The sequence below is a fragment of the Hypanus sabinus genome, chromosome 7 (genome assembly GCF_030144855.1).
Source record: "Hypanus sabinus isolate sHypSab1 chromosome 7, sHypSab1.hap1, whole genome shotgun sequence".
NCBI lineage: Eukaryota > Metazoa > Chordata > Chondrichthyes > Myliobatiformes > Dasyatidae > Hypanus > Hypanus sabinus.
The window spans coordinates 108,599,138-108,619,973 of record NC_082712.1 but is presented as its reverse complement, the minus strand read 5'-3'; the positions used below and the strand labels follow the sequence as shown (position 1 = coordinate 108,619,973).

General features: G+C 42.8%; 1 protein-coding gene across 1 annotated transcript in view; it reads left to right on the top strand.

Moving 5' to 3' along the window:
• Positions 1-16,198, top strand: part of LOC132397086 (transmembrane protein 178B-like) — a 31,627-nt gene extending 15,429 nt beyond the window's left edge. The window contains exons 2-4 of the mRNA XM_059975354.1: positions 1,053-1,166; positions 9,733-9,870; positions 11,591-16,198. Of these exons, the coding sequence (XP_059831337.1) occupies positions 1,053-1,166; positions 9,733-9,870; positions 11,591-11,835 (497 nt within the window). The 3' untranslated portion in view covers positions 11,836-16,198. The remainder of the gene's footprint in view (positions 1-1,052; positions 1,167-9,732; positions 9,871-11,590) is intronic.
• Positions 16,199-20,836: the final 4,638 nt, after the last annotated feature.

Below are 20,836 nucleotides of genomic sequence, written 5' to 3'. Positions count from 1 at the left end.
GCAGGGACAGAGAGAGTGTGGTTCTGTCAGACTGTATCCTGTCACTGCAGGGACAGAGAGAGTGTGGTTCTGTCAGACTGTATCCTGTCACTGAAGGGATAGAGAGAGTGTGGTTCTGTCAGACTGTATCCTGTCGCTGCAGGGATAGAGAGAGTGTGGTTCTGTCAGACTGTATCCTGTCACTGCAGGGACAGAGAGAGTGTGGTTCTGTCAGACTGTATCCTGTCACTGAAGGGACAGAGAGAGTGTGGTTCTGTCAGACTGTATCCTGTCACTGAAGGGACAGAGAGAGTGTGGTTCTGTCAGACTGTATCCTGTCACTGAAGGGACAGAGAGAGTGTGGTTCTGTCAGACTGTATCCTGTCACTGCAGGGACAGAGAGAGTGTGGTTCTGTCAGACTGTATCCTGTCGCTGCAGGGATAGAGAGAGTGTGGTTCTGTCAGACTGTATCCTGTCACTGCAGGGATAGAGAGAGTGTGGTTCTGTCAGACTGTATCCTGTCGCTGCAGGGACAGAGAGAGTGTGGTTCTGTCAGACTGTATCCTGTCACTGAAGGGACAGAGAGAGTGTGGTTCTGTCAGACTGTATCCTGTCACTGAAGGGACAGAGAGAGTGTGGTTCTGTCAGACTGTATCCTGTCACTGAAGGGACAGAGAGAGTGTGGTTCTGTCAGACTGTATCCTGTCACTGCAGGGACAGAGAGAGTGTGGTTCTGTCAGACTGTATCCTGTCGCTGCAGGGATAGAGAGAGTGTGGTTCTGTCAGACTGTATCCTGTCACTGCAGGGATAGAGAGAGTGTGGTTCTGTCAGACTGTATCCTGTCGCTGCAGGGACAGAGAGAGTGTGGTTCTGTCAGACTGTATCCTGTCGCTGCAGGGATATAGAGTGTGGTGCTGTTAGACTGCAGCTTGTCAATGCAAAGACAGGGAAACAGCTGATTTTGGGAGAGGGTGATGTGAGCTGTAATAATTGATCAGATGTTGAACTGAAATGTTGGTAAGAGTTTCTGTTGACTAACACTGTGCCTGAGGTAGTGTGCTTGTGTTTCAGGGGTCGTGCAACGCTGTATGCCAGTGAAATACCATTACTCCTCCTCAACAGTCCCACAGAATCTGCCAATCAATTTAACCATGAGCATTCGACAGGATGAATGGCATGCACTACGTAAGTACCTGTACAAGGAAACTGGGATCCAGAGTTGCATCAATTTCTCTGTTTGTTTCTCTCTTCTCCTCGCTTCCATCGGGCCGAAGATACAAAAACCTGAAAGCTCGTACCAAGTCATCTTCTACCCCATCGTTATAAGACTGCAGTATTAAATGGTTCTCTATTACAATAAGCTCAACTCATTCATCTGCGTGGTGAACCACTGGGTCCCAGCACGGTATTCTGTGGTACTCTTTTAATCACTGTCTGACCACTCTGAAAAAAAATTGTTTTCTGCCTGACATCTAATTTACAATCTATGCCAATACTCTGTCCCAGTACCTTCCACTTTAATGCTACACACTAACTTTTTATGGATAACACTGTCAAAAGCTTTCTGAGCACCCAAATACACCACAATCATTGTTTTTTCCTCATCTGTTCAACTAGATCTCTCCCAAAAATAATTCATGAGGTTTGTCAAATACAATTTTACCTCCAGAAATCCAGGTTCACTTTGTCTAATCTCATTGAAGTTATCCTCATATCCTATAACTGTACCCAGTAAGACAAAACATTTATAAAGGGAAAAGAAGTTAACTTCAGGAATATGAAATTGAAAAAGCCGATGAATATAGGACTGAATGGTGGATTTGGATGCACCTAATATATGAAAAAAATTATTTTATCTTGTAGCACAGTTAGAAATTGGCAGGTATGTTTTTGTCAGCAGCACAGCATCATGGTTGACAGAAGATCACAGCTGAGAGTTTAGCATGCAAGAATATAGATCAGGTACAAACAAGCGGGAGGAACTCAGCAGGTCGGGCAGCATCCATTGAAATGAGTAGTCAACGTTTCAACAGATGCTGCCCGACCTGCTGAGTTCCTCCAGCTTGATTGTATGTGTTTATTTGACCACAGCATCTGCAGTGTACTTTGTGTTAAAAATATAAATCATATTGAAAGGATAGACATGTGGACAAAGGGGGAAGGACGACTTTGTTAGTAAAAAGTGAAATCAGATGTGCAATGCTTGTGGGTAGAGTTAAGAAACTGCAAGGGTATGAAGACCTTGATAGGAGGATATGGGATGCAAAATACAATGGGAGGTAGAAAAGGCATGTAGGAAGAACACTGCTACAATGGTCATGGGGAATTGAAATATGCAGGTAAGTTGGGAAAATCAGCTTGGTGCTGGATCCAGAGATCGAATTTGTTGAAAGCCTTTATGATGGCTTTTTAGAGCAGCTTGTGGCTAAGCCCACTAGGAAAAAGGAATCCTGAATTGGGTAATGTATAATGAAACAGATTAGGGAGCTTAAGTTAAAGGATCCCTTAGCAGGCAGTGATTATTTGATAGAATTCAACCTGCAGTTTGAGAGGTAGAAGCTAAAAATGTACTCAAATGGTACTCAAATGGTACTCAACTGTACCAGCATTACAGTTGAGTAAAGGTGACTGCAAATGCATGAGAGAGGAGCTGGCCAAAGCTGATGACAGTAGAGCAGCAATGGCTGGGGTCTCCGGGAGTAATTCAGAAAATGCAGAATCGATTCATCCCAAAGAAGCAGTATTCTATAGGAAGGATGAGGCAACAGTGGCTGACAAGTCAAAGGCAGCATAAAACCAAACGACTCAAGGCCAACAAAATAATAATAAGAGAGGAAAGATAAAGTATGAAGAGTGAAAGAGATGCATGAGTGGACATCGAACCTCTGAAAATTACTCTGGAGATGTAGTAATTGGAAACAAAGAAATGGCAAATTAATATGTCAGTTTCAAAGTAAATTATCAAGGTGCATACATGTCACCACATACAACTCTGAGATTCTGTTTCCTGCAGGCATACGCAGCTGATCTATAGAACAGTGTCTGTAAACAGGATCAATGAACAACGAACCATGCAAATGCAAATATAAATAAATAGCAATAAATAAAAAGTATGAAATAACAAGATAAAGCGTCCTTAAAGTGAGACCATCGGTTGTGGGGACACCAGAAATACAAGATTCAAGATTCAAGATTCTGATGGTTGAGGCGTAGTAACTATTTTTGAACCGGTGGTGCGAGTCCTGAGGCTTTTGTACCTTCTACCTGATGGAAACAGCGAGAAAAGAGCCTGGCCTGGGTGGTGAGGATCTTTGATGATGGATGCTGCTTTTCTATGATGTTTCGTGTAGATGTGCTCAATAGTTGTGCTGTACTGGCCAAATCTAGGCCATAATGCAACCAATCAGTACAGTTTCCACCACATGACTATAGAAGTTTGCCAAGGTTTTTGTTGACATACTGAATCTCCCGACTCCTGAGGAAGTAGAGGCACTATCATGCTTCCTTTGCAATTATATTGATACGATGGGTCCAGGAATTTAAAGATTACACTCCCATGAGGTTATGGAGTACTTTGTGACATTGGGCAAGATAGGACAAAGTCAGCATGGTTTCCTTAGTGGAGGATATTGCCTGATAAATCTTCTGTAATTCTTTGAGATTATAAGTCGGATAGATAAAGAGAATGCAGTGGACATTGTATATTTGGATTTTCAGAAGGCCTTTGACAAATTGTCACATATGAGGCTGCTTACCAAGATAAGAGCTCATGGTATTACAGGAAAGTTACTAGCATGTTTAGAGCATTGGCTGATTGGTAGGAGGCAGCGAGCGAATTAAAGGATCCTTTTCTGGTTGGCTGTCAGTGACTAGTGGTGCTCCTCGGGGTCGGTGTTGGGACTGCTTTTTTTATGCTGTATATCAATGATTCGGGCCGAGACCCTTCAGCAGGACTGCTGAAGCATCTCGGCCTGAAATGTCAACTGTACTCCTTTCTATAGATGCTGCCTGGCCTGCTGAGTTCCTCCAGCACTTTGTTGGTGGAGGGGCAGGTAGTGTTGAGGAAACAAGAAGGCTACAGGAGGACTTAAGGCAGATTAGGAGAATGGACAAGAAAGTGGCAAATGAAACACAATGTTGATAAATGAATGGTCATGCACTTTGGTAGAAGAAATAAATGTGCAGATTGTTTTCTAAACAGCGAGAAAATACAAAAATCTGAGATGCGAAGGGACTTGGGAGTCCTTGTGCAGAACACCCTAAAGGTCAATTTGCAGTTCGAGTGGGTGGTGAGGAAGACCTCACCTCAATGTTAGATTCATTTCAAGAGGTCTAGAATACAAGAGTAGTGATGTGATGCTGAGGCATTATAAGGCACTGGTGAGGCCTCACCTTGAGTATTGTGAACAGTTTTGGGCCCCTCATCTTAGAAAAGATGTTTAGAGGAGGTTCACAAGGATGATTCTGGGAATGAAAGGGTTATCATATGAGAAATGTTTGATAGCTCTGTGTCTGTACTCACTGGAATTTAGAAAGATGAGGCGGGAGGGGATCTCTTTGAAACATTTTGAATGTTGAAAGGGCTGGACAGAGTGGATGTCGAAAGGATGTTTCCCATTGAATTGAATTGGATTTCGGTTTATTGTCATTTAGGAACCACAACTGCAATGCAGTTAAAAAATGAAACAACATTTCTCCAGAATGATATCACAAAGCACACGACAAACTAGACTACATCAGAAAATCCACATAACGTTTGGCAATCCCCAAATCCAGAGTCCGGAGTGGCTGCTGCGTATTAATATCATGCTACCATCTTAGCACATTCCCCAGAAAGGAGCTCCAAATCACCAGACAAAACAAGACTACCCAGACACACCAAGTCAGGAGACCAACTCTACCACCCAACAACCAAAAGCTAAAGCTACAAGATCTACACAAAACCACATAATTACAACAGTGCAAACAATACCATAATTGATTTAAAAAAAAGACCATGGGCACAGATAAAAATAGTCCAAGGATGTTAAAAAACTATAAGTTCGAAAGAAAACAACCACACTGTTTCCACAAGTCCTCAGGGTCCCGACAGACTCGTTATCCCATTCCGGCGGCAGAAGGGAATACCCCCACTATGGACTTCCACGGCGCCGCTGGACCCAGCCTCGCAGACGCAGCACACAATGAATGCGCCCCGACTGCAGTGGAGTCGGAGTCCGTCGAACCTCCAAGCCTCCAACCATCCCCTCTGGCACAGCCTCTCTGAACACCATCCTCTGCCGAGCGCACTACAACACCCTGCCACCAGCCACCGGCAATGCGACCCCGAGGACTGGGGGCCTGTTCTTCCCAGCAGAGACTCAGACCTCACAACAGCAACAGCAACGAAGAAGGCCTGCCTGGAGATTTCCCGATGTTCCTCCGTGCTCCCACGTCCATTTTTCATTAGATTAGGATTGTGCATGGCACCCCGCTTGACAAATAACAGATATCAACTCTGGAGAGTTGACGGTGGGAGAGTCTAAGGACACAGCTTCAGGATAGAGAGGCATCTATTTAAAACAGAAATGCAGAGAAATTTCCTTAGCCAGAGGGTGGTGATTTGTTACCACAGACAGCTGTACAGGCCAGGCCAGGCCAGGCAGAGATTGATAGGTTCCTGATTAGACACAGCATCAAAGGTTACAGGGACTGGGAAGTGGGGTTGAAGAGGGGGAAAAAATGATCAACCATACTGAATGGCAGAACAGTCTCGATGGGCCAAATGGCTTAATTCTGCTCCTATGTCATATGGTCTTAAAGTTACTGATCCTCTCCACCTCTGATCCTTTAGTTGATGTCATTGTGGAAGACCAGCAATATGTCATAAATCCAAATGTCAGAGAACATAGGTGTGTGAAGTTGTGATTACTAAAGAGAAACACACAGTCAGAAAAGCTGGAGGAATTCAGCAGGTCAGACAGCATATAGGGAGAGGAATAAACAGTTAATGTTTTGGACCTAGACCCTTAATTAGGACTAAAGAGGAGAAGATGCTTGAGAAGTTGAACGTCTAAAGGGATAGATAAGTCACATGGGCCAGATGGATTACACCCCAGGTTTCTGAAAGAGGTAGCTGAAGAGAGCTGAAGAGATCTTTCAAGAATCACTTGATTCTGGAATAGTTTACAGAGGACTGGAAAATCACATATCTCACTCTGCTCTTTAGGAAGAGTGGGAAAAGATGGGAAATTATTGGCATATGAACCTGACCTCAGTGGTTGGCAAGATGTTATAGGCAATTATTATGGATGGGATTTCAGGATACTTGGAGGCATACAATAAAATAGGACAAAGTTGGTATGGCTTAAGGGAAAATTTTGCCTGACATATCTATTGGAATTCTTTGAGGAAGTAACATGTAGGATAAACTAAGAATTAGTCTCTTTATTTACTTGGATTACAGAAAGCCTTTGACAAGGTGCCACATATGAGGCTACCAAACAAGAGCCCATGGTGTTACGGGAAAGATACCAGCAAGGACAGAAGATTGGCTGACTGACAGAAAGCAAAGAGTGGGAATAAAAGGGTTTACCATCTTGCAGATGATAGAAAGATAGGTGGAGAGGCAGATAGTGTTGAGGAAGCAGGGAGTCTGCAAAAGGACTTGTCCAGATTAGAAGAATGGGCAAAGGAGTAGCAGATGGAATACAGTGTAGGGAAGAGTATGGTTGTGCTGTTTGGTAGAAAGAATAAAAACATAGGCTATGTTCTAAATGGGGAGCAAATTCAGTAATCAGAGGTGCAAAGGGACTTGGGAGTACTAGTGCAGAATTCCCTTGCAGGTTAAGTCTGTGGTGAGGAAGGCAAATGCAATGCTAGCGTTCATTTCAAGAGGACTGGAACATGAAAGGGTGTGATGCTGAGGCTTATATGGCACCGGTCAGACTGCATGTGGAGTATTGGCAGCAACTTGGGAGGAAATATCAGAAAGGAGATGCTAGCATTGAAGAGGGCCCAGAGGAAAAAGTCAAAATAAAATTTACTATCAAAGTATGTACATGTTACCTTGAGATACATTTTCTTGCAGGCATTTACAGAAAAATAACTTACTAGAATAGAATTTATAAAAAAACTATACAATACATAAACAAAGACTGACAGCTTGTGTGCAAAAGACGACAAATTGTGCAATTATATAAATTGATAGTGAGAACAGGAGTTGTAGAGTCCTTGAAAGTGAGTGCAGCTTGTAGAATCAGTTCAGTGTTGTGGTGATTGGTTATCCATGAGAGTTCAGGAGTCTGATGGTTGTGGGGTAATAATTATTCCTGAACCTGGTGGCGTGGAGCTCTAGGTTTGCGTATCTCCTGACCAATGGTAGTAGTGAGAAGGGAGCATGACCTGGATGAGGTGTTCCTTGACGATAGATTCTGGTGCCTTGTGTAAGTGCTCAGTAGTGGTGAGGGCTTCGCCTGCGGCTGTGTCCACCACTTTCTGCAGATGACTTCCTTCCTGGGCATTGGTGTTTCCATATCGGGCCGTGATGCAGCCAGTCAGGATTCTCTCCATTGTCCATCTATAGAAATTTGTCAAAGCTTTTGGTGACGTGCTGAGTCTGTGCAAATGTGTAAGAAAGAAAAGACATGGTCATATCTTCTTTGTTGACGTTGTTGTTGTGGCACCAATCAACCAGATTTCCCATCTCACTCCTATATGTCAGTTCATCACCACCTTTGATACTGCCAAACACGTAAGAATTTATATAATCCCATCTGCCTGTGCATTGTTTATATACCCCAATTCCCCGCCTGTTCAGGCGCCTGTCTAAATGACTGTTAAACTTTTATATTGCATCTTTTTCCACCACCTCCGCTGGCAACGCATTCCACACACCTACCACACTTGTAAGAAAGTAACTCCGATCTTCTTCAGACACCTTAAAGCTGTGCTAGTGACAACACTTACAGTATTTTCTGGTTTACTTTGGATTTCCAGCATCTGCAAGTTTTTTAAAAATTTTGATCAAGCTTCATCTATCCTGTAACTGCTCGCTCCAACAGAGTGGACTTCAATAAACTGTCCATTGCTGTATTTGTCCTCAAAGTATTTGACTCTGTTTTAGTTCTCCTAGGTGGACAATAAGAAAAGTGAGAGAGCTTTACTTTACTGTGTTTAATTCAAGCTCTCAGTACTCTAGACTTGGATACAGTAACTTGGTACAGTGGAAGCTTTACTTCATATATTGTATAACAATCTCATGAACGCATCTCGTGTAGCTCTCACAGAACAAACAAATCGATCCTCAATGAGATCAAACCAAGTCTCTCAAACCAAGACTCCACCCATTGGGCACATCATAGCTCCCTGGAAAAAGATATCATGCTTGGCAAGGTGGAAAGGAGGATGACGGAAAAGAGGAAGGCTACCAGTTAGGTGGATGGACACAATAAGGACGGCTATGAACACAACATTATCCACAATGAGCTGCCTTTGCCAGATTCAAAATTCATTTAGGACAACTATCCATAGGGTTGCTATGAGTTGGCAATGTCTCAATGGCACTTAACAACAACGGCATAACCACTGTTATATCTGGAAGTCAAAAAAATTATAAATGCTTAAACTCAGAAATGAAAACAGAATATCCTAGAATAGGATATTGGGCGAGAGACACAGTTAGTGTCTCAAGTCTGGGTCCCTTTAGCAGAACTGTGGATGAGAGAAAACAAGTTAGAGTTCAGTAGCGAAGAATGGGGGGCTGCAGGTAGAATAAGGGGAATTTCTATGATAGGATATGACCAAATGCAGTTCAAGTATAATAAAAGAATATGACTAAGTCAAACATGAATTGCCAATAAATAATTCTTTGTTGAATATCATTTATCTGTTTTTTTTACCCAAGTGGAAATTAATTGTTGTCTTGGGATACTTTTAGAAAATCTCCTTTGGAATGCTGATTTAAACCTTTGTCATTATGTTTAAGAGGCAGCTAGATAGGCATGTGAACAGGACAAGAATAGAGGGAGTTCCTGCTCTTTGTTCGATGTAACACTGAAAGTGTCCCACCCACTGGCTTCTACCCCGCAGAGGGCTGAGAGGATACAGTTGATGACAGTTCATTGCTGTGCTGCCAATTTTACATTTAGTAGGCCAGGCAGCATCCATAGGGAGAAGCGCTGTCAACGTTTCGGGCCGGGGCCCTTCATCAGGACTAACTCTGAGTTGAGTTAGTCCTGACGAAGGGTCTCAGCCCAAAACGTTATGCCTATAGCCTGGCCTGCTGTGTTCCACCAGCATTTTGTGTGTGTTGCTTGAATTTCCAGCATCTGCAGATTTCCATGTGTTTACATTTAGCATGTCCTTCTTTAGTACCCTCTTTGCTTGTTGCCACTAAGCTTCAGATCCTCTTACCTCGTCCCTTAGAGTCAACTCTGGAGTTGAACCATATTCTTGTAATATGTTTTGTTCACTCACTTCTGTTCAATCACTGTCACCAGAGGGAACTTGGGAAGTCTTCTGGCATTGGGTTAACACATAAAAGCAGCCAATTCCAGCTTGATAATCAAATACAAGTTGTTTTGTTAAACAATAGATTAAGGTGTTGTGATCTCATTGAACAGAGGCCCAGGCTCCACTGGATAAATGGTTTTTATCTCACTTGTGCTGTAGCTTTGCTGACAGGATGGTGCAAGGAAGTGTTTATTCTATATCTAACCAGCCACAGTGCCAGAACGCTGTTTCTTTGTCTAAATCTGACTCTGTCTGACAGATCTGCGGCGGATGACAGCAGGCTTTATCGGTATGGCGGTGTCCATTATCCTGTTTGGCTGGATCATTGGAGTCCTGGGCTGCTGCAAGGACCATGACCTGATGCAATACGTAGCGGGCCTGTTGTTCCTCATGGGAGGTGAGAGAATTGGTCACCACACAGAGCGCAGGCCCACCATTGGGGAGAGAATCGGTCACTACACACAGAGTGCAAGCCTACCATTGGGGTTGTAAAGAGATCACTGCAACAGGGCCAATCAAACAGAGGAAAATACCCATACACTGATACCTGTCTGTCTCCCCCCAGGGAGACTAAGAACACAGAACAATACAGCATAGGCCCTTCGGGCCTACTCCAAGAACTATCTAATGCCTCCCTCCCACACAGCCCTCCATTTTTCTTTTATCTCTTAAATGTCCCTAATGTATTTGCCTCTACCACCTTCCCTGGCTGTGTGTTCTATGCACACTCTCTATATAAAAAACCTGCCTGACATACCCTCCACTTTCCTCCAATACCTTAATATTATGCCCTCTGGTATTAGCCTTCTCCAACCTGGAAAAGGGTATTTGGCCCTGAAGGCTTATCTATTCTAATGTTTTTCAAAAGTTCCCACATATCCTGCTTTATGTCAACATATCCCAATATATTAGCCTGTTCTACACTGTCCTCAAGTTTGTTAAAGCCCATCTTACTGGTGAATACTGAAGCAAAGTATTCATTAAGGAACACCCCTGCTTCCAGGTATGCTTCCTCTTTTATCCCTCTTTGGTCCTACCCTCACTCTTTTCACATTTCTATTCTGTACATCCACTGAACCTCGGTGTCTCTCTTTTGAACAACATGGATATTTGATGTAATCCTTCCTCTTTTGGAATGACAGTGTTATTGTGTTTGACGCACCTGATCTGACTTATGTTATTAAGGTTAAGGTATTTGGCAAATATTCAAATGCTTCAAAGGGGGTTTAACAAACAGAATTTGCTAGTGAGCAACAAAGACACCAGAGAAATAAATGAAGGGGGCAGATGGGCAGAGGAAGGGTTGTGTGGAGACATTAGGCCTTGGAACACATCTTGGCTGTGGCAAATGCAGCAGAAAGCTAGGGTGGCAGCTCCACAGCCCAGGATGTGGGCAATGCTGTCAGGAGTGAGAGTTAAAAATCACATCTGGAGGAGTGGAATTACCTCGTGGTTAGAGACCTGCAGAAGATCCTAAGTAAACATATTTAGGGGGCAGAGAAACAAAGAAAACCTACAGCACAATACAGGCCCTTTGGCTCTCAAAGCTGTACCAAACATGTCCATACCCTAGAAATGAGAACATTTAACACAAAGAAACAAAGGCAGACCACAGGCCATTCAAAAAGGGCTGTTTTCTTGGGGAGCAATCCCATTCCTTCTCTTAGGAGTGGTTAATGGGGAAGGGGGCATGAGTCAGACCTTGGAGAGCAGTTGAGGGACAGGACTCATTACGAGTCATGGGCAGAGGAGGCATGAACTCTGGGGAGCCAGTGTTTGGCAGCAGAGTAGATTCAGGTGTATTGTGGAAATGGAAATGATGTTAATCAGGTTTGTAGCCAATCTGCAACATCCAGGGTGAGGAGGAGTTGGAGTTGGGTTCACCGGAGAGGTAGAGTGAAGGGCAGTAGATTGAAATGAGTTGAAGGTGTGGGTAGTTGTCAGTGGAGAGTGGGGTGGAGGGTTGGTTAGGATGGGATGGGGACCTTTCTGGGGCCAGCCACTTTGTCTGTGAGGGGGTGGAGAGAGGGGCGAGGACCTTACTAGAGGAATGCCGTGTGTCTGTATCAGTCTGGGGGAAAGAACCAGACATTCTCTCCGCGCTCTCTCCCTGCCAGGAACCTGCTGCATCATTTCTCTCTGCACCTGTGTGGCTGGCATCAACTTCGAGCTCTCCCGCTTCCCTCGGCACATGTACGGGCTGCCTGAGGATATCAGCCACGGCTACGGCTGGTCCATGTTCTGTGCTTGGGGCGGCCTGGGACTCACCCTGTTGGCGGGCTTTCTCTGCACCCTCGCTCCATCCCTCAGCACGCCACACACCACCGTCCACAAAACGCGGGTGGAGAGCAGCACCATGTGACCAAACAGCATATGGCCAAGGACTTGCTGTGAAGGACCGCCCAGTGTCAGTCAGCTGAACCAGCGATCAGAGCTTGGTGGTGTGGTGAGAAATGTTTAAACACTTTCACACTAAGCAGTTTTCTTGAATGTAATTTAGTAGAATAACTTGTGATAAAGAGCGTTCATACATTAAAAGCTTTAAGAAAACATCTTTTTCACTAATGCATTGAAAATCTCATGTCCTGGGCTTTATGGTATACGATTTTGATACTACTTTACACTGTTCCAGTCTCCCAGGAATAATAAACACCTCACTTGTTTAGATGATGCTGTCCTCTCCTACCCCACAATTTAACCAAGGCAAAAGGTGCTGAGGGGAGGGCAGTGGGACTGGTCTGTCCAAGGTAGTATTTTGTAAGGTGACTAATGTGAACCACAGCTGCATTTATTTGTACAAATATTAAAACATTTTTCCCACTGTACAGATTTCTGCCGATGTAAATTGCATCATTGTCAAGCCCTTTGACTCATTTTGGTTAGATCTTTTACACAATTTTATAATAAAACTCATTAAAATCCAAATAAAACAATCCATAAACAGTTTGAAGCTGCCGCTTACTGTGCAACCTCTCGCTATTCTCCACTTTGCAAAGTAGGGCTCTCAAAGTTGAGTTTCGGGTGAAAGGAGCCTCAGTACTGGAAGGTATCAGGTCATGCCGGGCTGTAGTAGCTTGTGTAGCAGGTAATCACATCTGTGCTGCATGGGCTTAAGGAGAGAAGAGCAACGACTGCAGACTGACCAGGAACAGGGTAAATCATAACCCAGTTCAGTCCATGTTATCCAAAAGAAATTGCTGACACCGCCTGCTGTTTTAGTCCAACACATCTTGCTCACACCCAAAGGCACAAACGTGTAGATTATTTAGCAAATGCTAAATGATAAAGGAAATGAAGCATCAGTAGTCGAATAGTACCTTCCATCTTTCCTTGTACATACTCGCTGGTTGAAAGCTCACATGTATTTGCAATGTTTAAAACAGCAGGGCCAATGTCAAAGTGTTCACCTCAGTTGTCAGTACACAGCTGACACCTGTCACTGTGGACAAGGCCACCTGTGCAATGCACAACTATTCCTGCCTGAGTTCCAGGTATCAAGGGCTCTTCATCTTAAGGCAGCGAAGCTTCATATGAGGAGCAGGGTTCCAAAGTCCTCCATTGACTATCAGTGTTAAGAATAGCACTTCCCACACAATCAAACTGCAAAACCTGGCTGATGCTTCAGGTACTGAATCACTATGACAGCCTCCAAAAAAAAAATCAGGAGGGCTAAAAGTCATGAAGTTGCCCTAGCAGACAAGGTGAAGCAGAATCTCAAGGGGAAAAATTGGTCTTCTAGATCAGAAAGTTAATCTGTGTGCAGCCAAAAGAATTGGGCAAAAATCTTAAATGGAAATTTGGCATCTGTATTTACTTGGGAGATGGATAGTCTACAGAAGCAAGGCAAAGCAGCAGCGAGGTCATGGACCCTATACGAATTACAGAGATGTTGTTTGATGTCTTCAGTCAAATTAGGGTGGATAAATCCCCAGGGCCTTACAAGGGTTTTTCTCAGACCTTGTGGAATGTACTGCAAGTGCAGAAATTAGTAGAGATATTTAACGATAGGTGAAGTAGCGGAGGACTGGAGGATAGCTGATGTTGTTCCCCTGTTTAAGAAAGGCTCTAAGAAATAACCCAGGAAATTATAGGCCAGAGAGCCTGACATCAGTAGTGGTAAAGTTATTGGAAGGTATCCTAAGGGCCCAGAGATATGAGTATTTAGATAGACTTGGAATAATTAGGGATAATCTGTATGTCTTTATGCATGGCAAGTCATGTCTAAGCAATCTTTTTCAAGGAAGTTACCAGGAAAGTTGATGAAGACAATGCAGTTGATGTTGTCTACATGGACTTCAGCAAGACATTTGACAGGGTTCCACTTGGAAGCTTATTAAGAAGTTTCAGTTGCTTGACATTAAATTGGATTAGACATTGGCTTTGTAACCCAAGAATGGTTGTAGATGGTTGCCTTTCAGACTAGAGGCCTGTGACTAGTGAAGTGCTGCAGGGACCGGTGCTGATTCCATTGTTATTTGTCATCTATAACAACATAGATGATAATGTGGTTAACTGGATCAGTAAGTTTACAAATGACACCAAGATCGGGGGTGTAGTGAACAGCAAGAAAGACCATCAGAGCTTACAGTGGGATGTGGACCACCAGCTGGAACTTAATGCAGTCAAGTGTGAGGTTTTGCACTTTGGTAGGACCAACCAGGGTGGGTCCTACAGTGACCATTGGGGCACTGAGGAGTGCGGTAGAACAAAGGGATCTGGGAATACAGGTCCACAATTCATTGAAAGTGGCATCACAGATAGATAGGATCATAAAGAAAGCTTTTGGCACATTGGCCTTAATAAATCAAAGCACTGAGTACAGGAGATGGGATGTTATGTTGAAGTTATACAAGACATTGGTGAAGCTGACTTTGGAGTATTGTGTGCAGTTTTGGTCACCTGACAGGAAAGATGTAAACAGGTTGAAAGAGTACAGAGAAAATTTACAAGGATGTTGCTTGGAGTGGAAAACCTGAATTATAAGGACAGATTAGATAGGTTAGGACTTTAGTCCTTGGAATGTAGAAGATTGATAGGAGACAATAGAGGTATACAAAATTATGAGGGGTATAGATAGTGGAAAAAGATTGCTTGTATTTACCCTGAGATCAGGTGGGACTACAACCAGATGTCATGGGTTAAGGGTGAAAGGTGAAAAGTTTAGGGGAAACCTCTTCACTCAGAGGGTTGCATGTGTGGAATGAGCTGCCCGTACAAGTGGTGCATGCAAGCTGTTTCAACATTTAAGACAAGTTTGGAGGGCAGGGTTATGTAGAACTTGGTCTGGATGCAGATCGATGGGAGTTTAAATGGTTTGGCGCAGACTGGATGAGCCAAAGAGTCTGTTTCTGTGCTGTACTTTTCTATGACTCTAAGCTGACTGTGTTGTGGAAGCAGTGGCAATGCTTTGTGCTGGATACTCTTGGGGAATAGTTAGTAATGGGCAATATAGGGGGCCTCAGAGAATACAGGGAATGGTAATGTTAGTTTCTGGAGAGGACTCCAGGGAATAGTGGAAATGGTAATGGGTTGGTAATAGGCAACACTGGACTCTGATAGGGGTTTGGGATTGGGTAACATTAGGTCTGAAGGCTAGGAGGTGAGAATAATTATACAGGGCCACAGGAAGAGTTTGAAATGGGTAAAATGTAATTTGAGTGAGGGGATGGAATGGGCTTTAGTTTTCTGCGGGTGCCTGTTGAAGCCAACAGACCAAATAAAGACTGATGGTTTCAGAGAGCACCAACTGAAAATTCTATCCAACTAATTATTTTTAAAGGAATTGTGGGGCGGTTAGTGTTTGCCCTTGTTGTTGAGCCAACACCTCCATGTCAAAACCAATCACATAAATTACTCCTGGGCACTGAAGGATAATAATGTTTTCTGTACCCTGCTGATTTATGTATTCTGTGGTAGTCCAGCCCCAGCACCTTCTCCCGGCCTTAGCAACAGCAAAAGCATGTTCACTGATCACACCTTGGAGAAATGAAGCAATTTCTCAGTTGCTGATCCAACTCCTTCTCCTACCTTGGTGCAGCAGAGAAAATCACCACCACACTGCTGCCTCTTCTTCCTGCTCCTTCCACCTGCTGCGCTTTGTTCATGGTGTCACATCATTTCTTAAAGGAAGCATGCAGCCCCGGGATGTGCAAGTCTGTGTACTGTATTAAACTCCAGTGCAGTGCTACATGTGTTTGGTTCGATGTAAAATATTGTGATGTCCATTTGAGATGTATTGTTTATAGCAAGGAAAAGTGACTTTATCAGGGAAGTGTTTGAAATTGTAATATACACACTGCGCATTGAGTTGGTCAAAAATAAAATTAATGACAAGATAGTGTTTTGTAGTGTCATTCTGGTTAAAGCTGTCACTGTGTATGTTCAATGGGCTGTGTGGGAGGTGGGTTCACGGATTCCAGTCACAGGTGGATCTCTCTCTCTCCTTCTTGGCTGAGCTTCCTCCCAGGCTGTTACTATATCCACAAAACTTAATTACCGCAGACTCACACATCAAAACCTCTTCCACAGCCAAAGCACACCAAGGGCACAAGGACCTCATTCCTGGCGGCAAGCACCATGACCCCAGCCAAACCTAACCAGAACCTAAGAGGTGATTCAAGACAAAAGGTGAAAGGTTGCTCAGCATGGAAACAGCACTGAGCCAACAGAGATCCACCCAGTCACATAAACTTTACCTCAATTCTATTTACCTTTTCTACATTCCCATCAACATCCACCACCCCCCCAGATTCTACCAATCACTCACACAGTAGGGTGCGTTATTGTTGCTCCAGCACCTAGGAGATACACAAACAGGGAAGGCATGCACCAGAAGTCAGGACTGAGGCTGAAGCACCGCCCCACCCCTTGGACATGGATTCAGCAGGCATAGAGTCAAACTAAATCATTAACACCGGGAAGGATACAGGGAGGTTTTGGAGGACCATGTTTTGTGCAGAGTTGTTTTACATAAGCAGCCCAGCACCAGACTGTGCAGAAGCATGGGGTGGGGCAGTGGGCAACTGCTCTGAAGATGGGAATATTGGATTGCATGTGGGACACCAGTTGGTCAGGGCAACATCAACACTCCTATTAGAATAGCTGAGGGAGCTCACTCTACAGGTGCACAAACCAAATGATGGATGGACAAGCTACCACATGTATTCTAGAGATGGTAAGAAGCAGAATTTAAACACAAGATCAAAGAATTAGGCCTCTGCTGAGTCAAGAGTCTGAGCCTAAGCAAACAACATACCTCCGAGGTGTTATAATATTTGATCCATTTTCAGTCTTAGGCTGGGAATACAGGCAGGTATCTTGCTGCCAGATTTCACACCCATATCATCATCCAAAATTCCAGTGAGTCTGCGGTGAGATCAGTGACACTGAAATCACTTACTGAGGGCCAGGGGATGTGTTCCCATTATATATGAACACCATCCACAACTGAAAGCATTCCTGTTAAGTCTGACCACAAACTCTGCTTTGTAACATCACGTCATGTTCACTCTGATGCTCCTGTTCAGACACAGCTCTAAAATGATAAATCTTACAGCTCAGACTGATGTGCAACCCATCATATCCTAACACTTTCTTGTTGTCTAATTTTATTTTGATTTAGAGATATACCACAGTAATAGGCATTCCACATGAACAAGCCCAATTAATCTACTAACCACACGTCTTGGAAGTGTGGGACAAACCAGAGGAAACCCATGTGGTCAGGAGGAGCACATACAAACTTCTTACAGGCTGCAACAGGAACTTAATCCAGGTTGTTGCAGCTTAGTAGCTCCACCCCAACTTACTCTCAACCTGACATCTCCCCCCGAAGTTCTGCAAACCAGTGAGCTGGACAGAAGCTGGCATCCATGGATCCCTGAAAAGCACACTGCTTCCCACCCCCCCGACCACTCAATCCCCAACCACCAGATGTTATCAATGGGCACAGAAAAATACAATGCAGCCACAAATACATACAGCAGAAATAAAATCCAAGCAGCAGACACAAGCGAAAACACAGCCCTTCAAAAAGTGGAAGCAATTTGTGTCGACGGATTGTGGAAAGAGGTAAAAGGACAGTAATAATCCAGGGGTGGGGCCAAAAAAAAGGGAGAAACTAAATACCCGAAAACAAACTGGCCGGAAGAGACGGGTATAGGAGATGCATTCCATTGTGGACTGTGAGGATTCACTCCTCTAATAACACAAAAAACGAATTTGTCCTAGAACATCTCAGCAACAGTATGTCTTACTATAATGATTAATGAAAGCAGAAGACCAAGTCAAAGTTGGTAGATGGAAGAGCTGATCACAAGGGGCTGAGAAATGACCCAGAAAATCAAACACAAGGTGGCAAGCAACAACACACCACAGCAAAAGGGAAACACTTAAAACATGGTCCAAGATCAAAGTACAAACAAGGGCAACCTAACAATAACTGAAACATGATGGATCAACATAAATGTAACAAGTCAATAGTCAAGTACAGGAATTACAATGCCTTGTAAAAGTATTCAGCCCCCACAACTATTTTCACTTGTTACAGCCTAAATTTTAAAGCCATTTTCTAAATCTTAAATATATTGAAGTAGGAGTTTTGGGTCAACCTACAAAGCATTGTGCATCATGTCAAATCAAAAGAAAAATTCCAAAACCCTTGAAGACCATAAGACATAGGAGCAGAAATAGGCCATTCAGCCTATCAAGTCTGCTACGCCATTCAATTAAAATGGCTGATCCTGCATCTCACTTAACCACATGCACCTGCTTTCTCATCATATCTCTGATGCCCCGTCAACAATTTACAAAAAGTTAAAAACTGAAATCGTGAAGCTGAAAAACTATTCAACTCCTTTGTAATTACTATGCTTTTCTCAAATGCAATACCATCTCACCCAATCTGCTGATGTAGATAATTAGGACTACCTGTTTTCAATGAATTCTTAAGAATAAATAACCCTATGCTCGAAGTTCCAAAAATATGGTACATTTTCAACAGACCAAACCAAAATGAAGACAAAAGTGAATTCAAGTGATAACAGAGAAGCATAAATCTGGGGAAGGATACAAGACTGTCAGAACACCATAGAGTGGCTTTAAATGAAGAAAACTGATGTCCTCAAGTGGCCCAGTCAGTGTCTTGACCTTAACCCAATCGAACATCTCTAACAAGACCTTAAGATTGCTGTCCACCACCACGCCCCAACTAAACTGCCAAAGCTTCAGTAAATTTTGCAGGGAGCAATGGGCAAATCTTTCTCCATCACATTGTGCAAAGCTAATGGAGACTTATCCAAAAAGATTACTGGCTGTAATAGCTACCAGAGGTGGTTCAACTAAGTACCGAGCAAAAGGGGATGAATACTCCCAAACTGCTGACATTTCAATTTCTGAATTTTTAGTTATTCATGCTTTAAAATTTTCTGTTTTTTGAACTCTGCTGCGAAAAAAATGTGTGATTCACCATTAAAAATTTTCAGTTAAATTGATCAAAATCCTTGGTTGTAATACTCATTTTATGTGAACAAAGGGTTGGGGGCTGATTATCTTTACAAGGCACTGTATAAGACCATTTAAAAATCATTTAGTACAAAGGATTTATGAAACTAAATGATCAAGTAATGAAAACAAAACCATAACTGAAAAATATACCACAGGAAGGTTGGGGTGTGAATGGGGACAAAGAACACTGGGGATAAAAATCAATGAAGAAAGAAATTAGAAATTTACATCAAGGTCTCTCAGCCCATCTTTGCTAATGCTCATCAATGAAGGACTCAAAAGTCCAAAAGCATTTAACATCAACTTGTACTGCTATTTAGTATGAAAAGACCAGTGGACATGACACCAATAAATGATATTAGAAGTCATAACTGCTTTTAAAATATAGAAATATTAAATAATCAAACACAGGAAAAAGACATATACCTACATATTAATAAAATCTTAAGTAATCAAAGTACAATCGCACATTTGATAATCGGTTATGTAAAGGAGTTATGTCAAAGAATTGTAGCTGGCTATATTTAAAAGCAGGAGATAGAAAAATATCCAACAAACTAGAGCCATCTACTTAACAACAGCAGTAATAGAAAAAAAAGTAAATAAAAAATAAAATCTTGCTCACAGACCTGTAAACTTTGTGGAGATAGTGTGGTAATTGCATTGTGTAACTTGTGTGAATTTCCAAAGGTCTCCCACAAGATGTCACACAATAGACATCTGCATAATATCAGAGTATGTAGTTAGGGGGTCAGAAGAGCCAGCTGGCAGCATGCACTGGGGGCTAACAAGGATCACTTTTAAACAGGTTATAGTAATCAAACTTTTAGAATGAAACCATAATTGCAAAGTGTATGATCTTTACCATCTGCAGCAAATTGAAAAACCTCAAAACATTAGTACAGTGAACATGGAATTGATTCCATATACTGGCTTCTGGTCATAAAATGAAATCAATGCTAAGGGAAAATAAAAGTCTAAATGGGAGAAAGGAGAAAGTGTGGGTGCAAATAACACCACCAGTAAACTAATATGACTGGTAGTGAGGGGGCTGGAAATGAGAGAGTAAACTACGTCTGGACTACTTGATTGGTTGCTATGTTTGTCAAAAAATTATTTTTAAAAATAGTGGCATAGCAGAGTACCAAAAGAACATTTCCAGTCAAGCCAGAAATGTAAGGCTAGGCCACTCTCACATTCCAAATAAATAGACAGAGGTGTAGCCACAGAGACTTAAAACATTACGTAAGATTCTGACATTTCATTTGGTGGGTGTTGAGCAAAACCAAAGGCCATCAGTTTGAGTTGGTCACTGATTTATCAGATTTGATCATGCAGATGAAATCTTTGTGCAGACAATGTGAAACTCATTTCAAGAGGAGGTGGTTGAGGCAAGCTGTAATTAAGGAGGCTAGTAAGTACAAAGACAAATTTCCAGGACATCTTCATGAGGTGATGCTCAAGGTGGTGTCATCCGTCATTAAGGACATGCTCTCTTCTGATTACCATCATCAGGTAGGTGGTCCAAGAGCCTGAAGACCCACACTTAAGATTCAGAAAGAACTTCTTCCCTTCTGCTCTCAGATCTCTGAACAGTTTATCACAGCACCCTTTTTTGCACTATTTTGTAATTTACGGTAAATTGTCTTTGTACTGTACTACTGCCACAAAACAACAGATTTCACGTCATACTAGAGAGAGATAATAATCGGATTCTGATGTAGATAATGGAGTTGGGTTGGGAGGCAACATGGTGATGGTTCAGGGCAACACTGAATGGAAATCCCTCACAGAGCCCCATGGAATCCGGAAACAAAGAACCTGGCACCCTGGTCATCAATACAATATCCTGGTCTCAA